Source organism: Oncorhynchus keta, chromosome 21 (genome assembly GCF_023373465.1).
Source record: "Oncorhynchus keta strain PuntledgeMale-10-30-2019 chromosome 21, Oket_V2, whole genome shotgun sequence".
In the NCBI taxonomy this organism is placed as follows: Eukaryota; Metazoa; Chordata; class Actinopteri; order Salmoniformes; family Salmonidae; genus Oncorhynchus; species Oncorhynchus keta.
This window is the reverse complement of record NC_068441.1, coordinates 18,143,644-18,155,492: the sequence shown is the minus strand read 5'-3', so window position 1 is coordinate 18,155,492 and position 11,849 is coordinate 18,143,644. Positions and strand designations below refer to the sequence as shown.

The 11,849-nt window shown below is 41.4% G+C and overlaps 1 protein-coding gene across 2 annotated transcripts in view; it reads left to right on the top strand.

Moving 5' to 3' along the window:
- Window positions 1–1,159: 1,159 nt before the first annotated feature.
- LOC118400213 (immunoglobulin superfamily member 21-like) overlaps window positions 1,160–11,849 on the top strand; it is a 285,623-nt gene continuing 274,933 nt past the window's right edge. The window contains exon 1 of one of the 2 annotated variants that reach the window (XM_035796847.2): window positions 1,160–1,628. In XM_035796847.2, coding sequence (XP_035652740.1) covers window positions 1,490–1,628 — 139 coding nt within the window. In that variant the 5' untranslated portion in view covers window positions 1,160–1,489. The remainder of the gene's footprint in view (window positions 1,629–11,849) is intronic. The other variant, XM_035796848.2, reaches the window with a different exon arrangement.

Genomic DNA, 11,849 nt, shown 5'->3' with positions numbered 1-11,849 from the left:
TGCTGGCAACACCATACATGACAACAATGGAAGATGTGTATCCCCTAAAGACTGGATACCCCTCTTTGTTCATGGGGCAGGTGCCATATAGACAGGAACACGTTTGACTCTGTTGCCTCAATAATTTGCTGTTTACACTGCCCTCTAGAGATGTGTGATACTGCATTAGTACTGCAGAACTTATCCTAGACAGCCTTAGTGCATTAGTACTGCAGACCTTATCCCAGCAGCCTCTAGTTCTCTCTTTTTATGTAACATCTCTTCTTGCTAATTCATTTTGGGGAGAAGTGTTGTATAGGGAAGGTCATACAAGATGCAAATCTCTTTATAGAATACACTGACCAGAAAGGATAAATAAGCCACCATTTGTTGTTTATTCTACTGGTATATATCAAAGTGCATACTTTATGCTCCATAATATTGAAGGATTACAACCTGGTACGTGGGTGGAAGTGAACACCTTGTGTGGACCTTGATGCAGCTTCAGGTGTTTCTGTTTTTGTACAGTGTGAAAGCAGCAACCTGGTCCTTTTACACCAGGCTATACTACCATGTCATCTTCATTTGTTCTAGTGGAAATGCTGTCTCTGAGTTAAAAATCTAACTCCTAACTATTTTTGTGAGCACCTGCAGTGAGTACATAACCCTAGAGAATTGCATGGTAATGCTCATGCCCGAGTCACTCTATTGTGTATTATTTTACAGAAATGGACAATGGATCACTTACCAATAATGTATTTGTGGACACAAAATCCACAATAACCTCAATGACTAATTTGTATTTGAAAGGACTCGTGAAAAAGAGTAAAGGAGGGGACTGAAATTGACATCATTGAAATAGTAGCATGGCACACAGGCTACTAAAAAACGAATAGTGGGGCAGGTACAAATCGGGGTAAAATAATACTCTTGTCCATGATGAGTGGCAGATAAAGATGTTGAAACTATCCACGTTCATTGCTGTTAACTGTAAATCATCACGGTATATGGGAGGTTATAATAATCTTTAAAAAAAACCTTTTCACTAAGTAAAAACAAAATCCTGCAGAAATAAATCGGCTTAGTGGGCAGAATTAGAGGGGAAGGGTTTGGGGACAGGGTAGGATTAAGGAAAATTGTGCGAAATAAAGAGCGAGTGATCAAGAGTGACTGTGTGCGTGCGTCTGTGTCTGGAGGGCAGGATGATAGAGCGCGCAGGAGAGCGAGCGAGAGAGAGAGAGAGTGAGAGAGAGGGCGATACGCATTGACTGAGAAACATAGATTTTCATGCAACCTATCTGTTTTTTCTAATCCTCGACTGCACTGCTTAACGTTGATTGTCTAGCAGGACAATATTTTGTATTAGCGTATTACGTCGTTTCTTTAGACGAATACTGGTCCTCATTGCTGTAATTTAAGTGTATTTGTGGCGAACTTCTGATATTTCCCATTTATACTTAAACTGCATCATGAATAGTTTGTGGGCACCTCTCGATCTCATACCTTTGGAATGGTGGGGATTACACAGCCGAAAAACGGGGAGCATGTAAACGCGGATGGAGTTTGGGATTCATTGCAAAATAAGGGAAAGATGACTGTCTTCTCTTTGTGTCTCCTATTGTGCGCAGATCTACTGGATTTAGCTGTTGGTAAGTCATTATTTCTGCATAAAACAATCTGTGAGAGTAGGATACAAAAGCCTCTCACATATTTCATCATTCGTGAGGTCATCATTTTAGAGACGCGTGTGGAAAGCAGATGGCTCAGTCCGTGTACATTTTAAGCACTTTTAATGTTGGTCGCTCATATTATGAACCATAGCATTCAATATGTATCATATCCACATACGATTGTCTCAACTTTTGCCCCTTCCGATGGAGTGAATGGTTTCCTTAAGACCCTAAAATGATATTCCTCCGCAGCTTCAGTTTTGACTGCAGGCATTCTCCGATATGATACCCAACTAGGGTTGTGTGAAGGAGGGGGCGGGGGGGTTAAATACACACACATCAAGCTATTTATTTGTAATGGTCCATAAGCTTTACAGTGTAAAATGAAGTAATATTATTCTTCTTGTTAGTATTTTGTTATGATTATTATGAATATACTGTTATTACTTTTACCATACCACTAGCCTACTACTTTTGGTCTACCATGTTTTGCAATGTGATATAAATCAGCAACAGATCGCTTTCTGTTGCTGCCTTTGAATAATGGCATTCAGCTACAGTATAGGCTACCGGTATGTTTAGGGCGCTTGGGCGACTCACATCCTTAGCTCAACTGCTCTCCATAGTCAGGACCAGACTTCCAGTAAAAACAAATTAACAATAGCCTATTATCTGTGGTTAAAGACAATTGGAACAGGTACATATCTCCCACATATAATACTTAAAATGGTGAGTGGGAAACAGATTAATCACAGGATGCTGCAACTTTCTGATAAGATCGAGGCGTTGTGTACTGCTGCATATTGTATAAACATAATCGAAGGCTGTACATGGGCTCCAAAGGGTTTGCCTTAAGCTTACATATAAGATGTGGATCAATAGCATTTATTTATCCAAACAAGGCTACATCACATTCACCATGAGAGTAGATTTTGTTTATTTGCCTGACACTCAAAGATCTGGCAAGATTTTACAGCATTGAAGCTAATAATGTGTAGTTCGCTATCAAATAGTTATTTTTGATAGACTCTTTTTACTGACTCATTATTCGTTGTACTGAGTAACTCTTTCATTTTAGTCGTTCGTTTGGCCTGCTGGTCGCAATTAATTCCACAGCAGTATTAATATGCGCTCCTCTGGTGACTCCGGAGACGTGCTTAGACCAACAACTGTCTGTCATATATGCACGCAGGCAAAATCGATCATGCTGAGGCAGCAGGCAGCATAGAGAAGACAAATGCATATTAAGAACCGATAATTGATCATATGGTACAATAATGAATCCATTAATTGATTATTGAATGTTATGATCTTTGTAGAACCAAAACATTCACAGCCTCTGCTCAACAAACTCGAATTCGAAAACGAACCGTTTGGGGTGCTCTGGTCCCTCATGGCATTTAAGCAATGCATTTTGCCAATAGTCGTTCACCATCTAGTCCGATTGTGGCCACAACTAGGCCTTGTTTCAAATGTAGGCTGCCAATCAATCAACAAATGTACGTAGATTAAATCACGATTTTACAAGTATCGGTCCCAAATGACAGCTCATATAGGCCCATTAAGGTGAACAACATGTGAACAAGGCTTGTAGAATCATGAATTTCTCGAGTTTCCAGTGTATGTTTGCCAGTAGAGGTCCTGTATGCTCTGGGCATTATCGAGCACTTTGCATGTGCACAGTATTCCGGATAATGGAATTACTGGAGAAGCAGTTTACATGCACCTTTCATATCCCGCTAACGAGCATTTCTGTATCCATGAATTAGTAGAATATTCCTAATTTGCCTAGTTTGCGGAAAGATTTTATGACATTCGGTGCGAATTCTAATAAATGTAAGCATCATTTAGATATTTCTCTGTTTATAATTTTCCGACATTAGGTTGGATATTTGTTAGGCAACTTGTCTATAATTAGATGCATGCAGCTTCTCTTCTGTCATTACTTAGCGCTCTAGAATACTAAATAAAGCCTTACTCACCAAAATAATGTAATAAATTGATTGAGTAAATCATCAACAATCTAGTTGACATCAGTAAAGTTTTGCCTTTCATTTCTGTTTTTCTCGCTGAACAAAGGAGTTTAGGGACTGGGGAGATTTTTCCGTGCAAAATGTCCATATTACATCAGTTTGTTGACCGGTTTTAATTAAGGAAATGAACATCTTTGAAAATGACTTTCAGTTCCTATTCCAACTATTGCTGTTCCTATCTGAACTGAGCCTGCGCAGACCGCGAAAAATAACATCAAATGTGATAAGGTATTTTACATGCCACAGTATCCAGTCTATGATCAGCAAATCCCAGGTATCTTGTTCGGATTTCTGAAAATCGGGATAGGAGCTATGAGGGTTATTGTAAAATGGATATGATGTTTATATGCGTCAACTCAAAAACACAATAGTATCCCGAATAATGATGGGATATTGGTGTGCATGTAAATGTGGTCACGACTCGAACGAAATGAGTCGAAACATTCGCTCTTTTGACTGCACAAGTCAAAAAGATCAGAGTCAGTAAAAAGAGCCGACCTTCCCATCATTTTTTGAAGCAAGCTACATTCACACGTTGGCCTTCACAGATGTAATCTATAGGCTGCCTCTTGACTGTCGTGTCCCATTCATACAATGTTAAAATAACTTTTCTGCTAAATAAGACGTTTGAAATACAGTGGCTGAGCAATCTAACCAACTGGTCACTGAAAGCAATAGATGGTGACAAAATATTATGTCATTCATTTTCAATGGAAGGTTTGAGATGAAAAGTTTGAGGAAAGTTGAACTTCACGCAAATCATCAATAACTGCACAATAACCAATTGAGGGGGTGAAGACTTTGACACTTTCCTCTTGAACCGAGGGTGATACTCATTTTGAAGTCGCCGGCGGCAGGGCTACATCATCTCGACACCATGAGCCAGATGTATATCTTCTACATTCACCCCCCTTTGACCTCCTCCCCCATGAGAGATCCTGCCACAGTTGGGCACCATTGTCATGGGCAGGAAATGAACCCTAGTCTCCCATGGGAAAAACCAACATGTTGACCATTTGACGAGGGTAACACTGATTTTGAAGTTGCAGTCAGGGATACCTCATCACAGGACCATGAGTCTGACTCATGTCCGCTACACAATGTCTGGGGACGATGATGTTTCTAGTGAAAGCATACAGTCAGGAAAGTAAGGTCACTTGCCACTAGATCTATGCTGCTCTGGAAATGGCATCAGCACATGATTTGGTCGCACCAACCTGAGGAGATAATGACCTAACATGGGTCCCATAATGTACCTGCATTCCATACAGAACCAGGCTAATAATGACTAGTCCTTTTTTAAATTAGCATGCCCCTATGTTCTTACATTGATTTGGATAGATTTTCTCAGGTTTCAATGTTAACTTTTTTTTATCACTGCCAGTTTATAAATGCATTGGGGGCCTGTAGTTTTATGTTAAAAAAGTAAGCCATTTCATCTGACATATCCAGGGAATGCATGATTGATATTTTCTTGTGCAACCTAGCAAACGAAAGTCGCCTCTTCACTGTTGATGTTGAGACTGGTGTTTTGCAGGTACTATTTAATTAAGCTGTCAGTTGAGGACTTGTGAGGCGTCTGTTTCTCAAACTAGACACTATAATGGACTTGTCCTCTTGCTCAGTTGTGCACCGGGGCCTCCAACTCACTCTTTCTATTCTGGTTAGCGCTAGTTTGCGCTGTTCTGTGAAGGGAGTAGTACACAGAGTTGTACGAGATATTCAGTTTCTTAGCAATTTCTCGCATGGAATAGCCTTCATTTGTCAGAACAAGAATAGACAGACAAGTTTCAGAAGAAAATCCTTTGTTTCTGGCCATATAGAGCCTGTAATCCAACCCACAAATGCTGATGCTCCAGATATTCAACTAGTCTATAGAAGGCCAGTTTTATTGCTTCTTTAATCAGGGCAACAGTTTTCAGCTGTGCTAACATAATTGCAAAAGGGTTTTTAATTAGCCTTTTAAAATGATAAACTTGTATTAGCTAACACAACTTGCCATTCGAACACAGGAGTGATGGTTGCTGATAATGGGCCTCTGTACGCCTGTGTAGATATTCAATTAAAAATCAGCCGTTTCCAGCTACAATAGTCATTTACAACATTAACAATGGCTACACTGTATTTCTGATAAATTTGATGTTATTTTAATGGACATAAAAATGTGCGTTTCTTTAAAAAACAAGGACATTTCTCAGTGATCCCAAACTTTTGAACGGTAGTGTATATAAATATCTATATAAAAAAGTATAATTATACAGATGATCCTAGATTGCATTTACAGTATATAGTATTTTCAATGGATCTCAAAACATTTTACATTGAGAAACTCACCACATCCAGCACCAATGTAAAGCACCTACCTGGTTAATCCATTTTAAGCATGACTACTCACCACACATCAGCTATCACAGTGGAGAGGTGAGGGGTTCATTTTCCAATTGGAATCATGGGATTATTAGATGGCCATGATTGTATGAGGGGCCAGGTTGGAAGTCTTTCCCACAGATATACACATAAAATTGCCATGGTATAGATACACAGCAATAGTTTGTCATGTTGTTCAGTATACTCCTTTTTGCATTCCAATGCAGCTCTGTCTTCAATGTTTCTTGGCAGCGTTGTCCAACTGTGGGCATATGTTTTCTCACCAAAACATCTTGCTCTCTTTTGTTTTCTGTGAGTCAACTCTGCCAGAGCAACTGAACACCTAGTGGCTCTTTTTTTGTCTAGCTGGCCACTTTGTATAAGTACCCCCCACGTGGAGAGACTTTTTTAGTCACCTATTTTTATGTGCACATTGTGGCAACACTCTATTGTCTATTATTGCTGAATTCCAAATGCTTCAGATGTATTTAATTGCTGTTCATGTCATGTGTGAGTCTGTGGAGAAGACACAAGCCAAAGGATATTTTGTATTGATTTGTAGCTTGCTCTAATGTATTCCATGTCAATTCTTTAGGTCATAGGGCAGAGTTTAACCTTCTACATTGAACTAGCCATAATCCTATTTACCCACGCCGCCCTCTCCTCCACAGGATCAGGGTGTAAATGCAAACAGAATCAAAAATCGATTAGAAACAGTTCCAATGGAGAGGACACATTTTGTCAGCATACATTTTGCATGAGTGATTTAGTTATTTAATGCTTTATACAGTTTACTAAATTGTTTGTAAATACCACAAGATAAATTGATGAATTTGACTAAATTGATGTTATGAGATCATTATTACGTGATCTTGGTAATTCGATATGAAACCAAACCAATTTGAAACCAATTCAATATGAAAAAGGAAATCAAGTTGAAGGGTCCATTCCTCTGCCTAGGCGTTGCTGGTGTATGCCAGATCTTACAACATGAGGTATTTTACATATAAGCTAACCACATCAAATGTCAAAGCAATCTCTCATTCACTGACACAGTCAGGGAAGTGGCACACAACCATTTGTTGATGCATGCAAAGTCTGAGCGAGGTAACACCATGAAATTTAAACTCTGTGGGTTTAAAGGGCAATGTGGGATGAACAAAGCCCTTTTTTAAAATATTTGAATCAAGAAATGGGATGTGGTCACATGATGTGCTGCTGGTTGGATCTGATAGGAACATCTCTCCATTACAGGGTTAAGTATAGTAATAATCACTGTTTAGGCACACCAGGGGCAGAGGGCTCACGGATACTGAACATCATGTGTTATTCCAATTCCACAGACACAAATACTGTGTGGTGGCTACGCACTGTAGTTGCATCTCTGCTCTGTTATAGGTCAATGTACTGATTCAATTTTATCAACCCACATCTCGTTAAGACTGATCAGATAGTGAAATATTTGAAATCATAGTTTTACATACAGCATTCTTGTTTGTTTTGGCTTGTAGTCTGTTTAGTCTCTTTCTAGTTCTTTCAGACTACAGTATAAGTCATCTTAGATGTTTACTTTGATGGCTTGATTCACTTCAGTGGATCATAACACAGGGGGCAGATTTAGTGGAGAATGAAAAAGCTGTGTGTTGGAGCTGATCTGAGGCTTTTCTGTGCACTGTCCACGTCTGCTAGTGACAGCTGGGCTTGACTCACAGGAAGTAAGAATAGATATTGGCAGGAATATGGGCTTTGGTGGTGCCTACATCCACCAATCATTGGGCTTTATTTCAGGGCCGCTTTCAGCAGTTATATAAATGATTATGAACAAATCCGAAGCCTACCCTCTTTGTGGTTTCATTTGATGTTATTTTGCTATTTTGTCAGCGCAGCTTCCTGATTTATCTGATATGTGTCTTCTTTACATGCAGGGTCATGTAATGTGGCAACCATGCATTGTGATTCCGAAAACATGTTTGGAATTACATCGGGCGCTGTTACGAGCAATATACGAATGATATCCTGAAAAAAGTTTAAGTAGACGTGCTTTTGTTCCATCTATATGGAGAACAATGATTGCCTGTTGAATTCTGAACCTTTTTAACCTTGCAATTTGGATTTTCTGAAGCCTTGTGACCCCTGTAAAAAGAGAGGTATAAGAAACCACAAAGACCACAGTGACTCACACATTACGAAGATTTTCAGCTTTTACCTCTACGTAGACCAATTGACTGCAAGTCATTTGGCTGTTATAGAAAATCAAATTGACCTAACATTGCCTTTCTAGTATTGTGTAGCTCAAAAAGCTTTCCCCCAGTGAAATAGCTTTGTGTTCTGTCAATGATAAGGAAAGGAAAGGAAAGAACAGAGATGAAAGAGGAGGCAGGGCTGGAGGCTTCTTCCTAATTAACTGTAATGTGTTGTTTAGATTCCACCAATACACCATGTTCCGAACTGCTGCTCTATAATGCTGCTCAGCTGTCATATAAAACATTTTTATAAACCGGTGTGGACCCATCTAGTTTACAATCATCAAATGTTTGGCCACATTCAATCATGTTTTGCATTATTTTTGTTTACTCTCTTCTTCAGACAGTTCTATAGTTGAGAGCAATGGCCTTACTTTACTTTTTAGTACCCAATCACAGATTCTTTAAGATTCATGCCATGATATGGCAACATATGCATTTGTTTGATCTTTTATGGCACAATATTGAGCCACATAATTTTTTTTTACTGTGGATACCACCAAAGCTCATAGGGTCTTTGTAGTGGAGGCTGCCCATTAGGGTGTTAGGGGCTGCGCCCCACTTGTGATTGGTAAAAAAGTATATATAAATGATATATATTATGTTATTCATGGATTAAGTTTTAAATGCTCATAAAAGTGTGGTAAATGTGTACATTTTCCTGTTTCAAAAATATATTGTTTAAAGCTAGCCGGCTGAGATTCGCGGCACACGGCTGAGAGTGAGACTCGGCCGACGTCATGTGGCCCGAGTCTGGATCGCATTTGGCAGTAGTACTTATGGATAGGATGCGGGGATTGAGCTCGGGTCAATTCTGGTGCGAGTTATCTTGCCCAAATGTATTACTTGGGTCTTGGGACGATTCCGGTGAGAGTTATCTGTCCCAAATGCATATATTACTTGGGGCTCAGGCCGATTCCGGTGTGAGTGATCTGACCCAAATGTATTATTTAAGGCTCGGGCCAATTCCGGTGAGAGTTATCTGGCCCAAATGTATTACTTGGGGCTCAGGCCCATTGGGTGTCAAGGGATGACGATGGAGAGGAGAAGCAAGTACGGGGAGTCAAACATTTAATAGGGAACGGACATAGAACGATACAGCACACGGGTAACACAAACAAAATACAATCAATGCAGCAGAGCTGGGGAACTGACAAATATAGGGGAAGTAATAAACAGGTGATTGAGTGAGTCCAGGTTAGTCCAATATCGTTGATGCGCATGACGAGGGAAGGCAGGTGTGCGTAAATGATGGTGGCAAGAGTGCGTAATGCAGGGCAGCCAGGCTCCCTCGAGCGCCATCGGGGAAGAGCGGGAGCAGCCGTGACAGTACTCACCCCTCTAAGGGCGCCACCAGGCTTCCCACCTGGGCGAACCAGCCGAGATATGGGCGCTGGGTAAGCCGGCTGGGGGTAAACTCCCCACAAACCGGCAGGGGCGTGGGAGCCTGGAAAGCTGGCTGAGACATAGGAGCCTGACAATCCGGCTGAGGCAAGGACGCCTGTCGATCCCGCTGCAGCGTGGGAGCCCGATGATCCGGTGGAGCATGACTTCAGATGGAAACCTGCTGAGCCAACCAAGGCAAGGAAACCTCTCAAGCCAGCTAGGACATGGAAGCCCGACAAGCTGGCTATGCACCCCCGGTTCCATTGGCGGCGACCCAGGGCCGACGTCACCACCAATCGGAACGCCAGTACTCCCCAATGCTTCCTGTGTTGGCTGCTGCATTCTTTCAAGGGATGACGCTGGAGAGAAGCAAGTACGGGGAGTGAAACATTTAATAGGGAATGGACATAGAACGAGACAGGACAGCGTCAGCACACGGGTAACACAGACAAAATACAATCAATGCAGCAGCGGGGAACAGAGCTGGGGAACTGACAAATATAGGGGAGGAAATAAGGTTATTGAGTAAGTCCAGGTGAGTTCAATATCGCTGTTGTGCGTGAAGAGGGAAGGTAGGTGTGTGTAAATGATGGTGGCAGGAGTACGAAATACAGGGCAGCATGGTGTCCTCGAGCGCCAGGGGGGAAGAGCGGGAGCAGGAGTGACATTGGGGCTACTCTCTGGCAGATGATTACACGGGCTGCTTTATATAATTAATTTATATTAATTATATTAATTTATATAATTAACATTTAATTATTTATTTATTTTTTCCATATTTTCCTAATTGTTTCTGTGATCAAAAAATACAATTAACGTTTTAAAGAAATTCTTTGAGTCCTGTGTAGTATTTTAGTATATTGATACTTTGTGCAAGGCAATTTGATAAGCTTTAAAAACTTTGTAGATGGCACCTCCCGAGTGGGGCAGCGGTTTACGACACTGCAGTGGTTGCAGTGTCGTAAGTCGCTCTGGATAAGAGCGTCTGCTAAATGACTTAAATGTAAATGTAATGTAATGTTGCTACAGATGCTGGTTTGAGACCCGTGCCGTCCGTGACTGGGAGACCCATGAGACGACACACAATTGGCCCAGCATTGTCCGAGTTAAGGCAGGGTTTGGCTGGCCGGGATGTCCTTCTTCGATCGCGCTGTCGTAACTCCTGTGGCGGCTAGGAGCATGCACTCTGACACGGTCACCAGGTGTATGGTGTTTCCTCCGACACAAAATGTTTTTTTTTTGTGGATGGGTATAAATGCTGCCCCTCTGTGACCCTGCCAGCAGCTGCGAGGCCACGTAGGGCGTGCGAACATTGCTTGGATTGTTTTGCTAGCTATTTGCTATGATGGGGAACTACTCCATTGAAATCACAGGGTTTGATAGCATAAATTATAACAGCACAAAGTAAATTGACCATCCTGTCACCTCCAGTCAGAACCTCTGGGTCTGCTCTATTCTCTCTCTCAATAAGTATCTTCCTCCAAACGGCATAATTCCGGACATGAGACTAGATCAGGTACAGATGGTGCTAAAGCAAAAATAATAATGTAATTAACTTGTAAATAAATAGTCATTACAGTCATTGGAGATTGGGACCTGATAAACGGAACATCTACACTATGTATACAAACGTACGTGGACACGCCTTCAAATTAGTGGATTTGGTTATTTCAGCCACACCTGTTGCTGACAGGTGTATAAAATGGAGCACGCAGCCGCGCAATCTCAATAGACAAACATTGACAGTAAAATGGCCTTACTGAAGAGTGCTGAAGTGCGTAATACTCGTCTATCCATGGTTGCGATACTCACTATGAGTTCCAAACTGCCTCGAAGCAACGTCAGCACAAGAACTGTTCATCAGGAGCTTCATGAAATGGGTTTCCATGGCCGGGTAGCCGCACACAAGCCTAAGATCACCATGCGTAATGCCAGAAAGCTCGTCACCAATGGACTATGGAGCAGTGGAAACACATTCTCTGGAGTGATGAATCACACTTCACCCTAATGTGGTTCCGAAGGACGAATCTTGGTTTGGAGGATGCCAGGAGAACTCTACCTGCACAAATGCATAGTGCCAACTGTACATTTTGGTGGAGGAGGAATAATTGTCTGGGGCTGTTTTTCATGGTTCGTGCTAGGGCCCGTAGTTCCAGTGAATTGAGATCTTC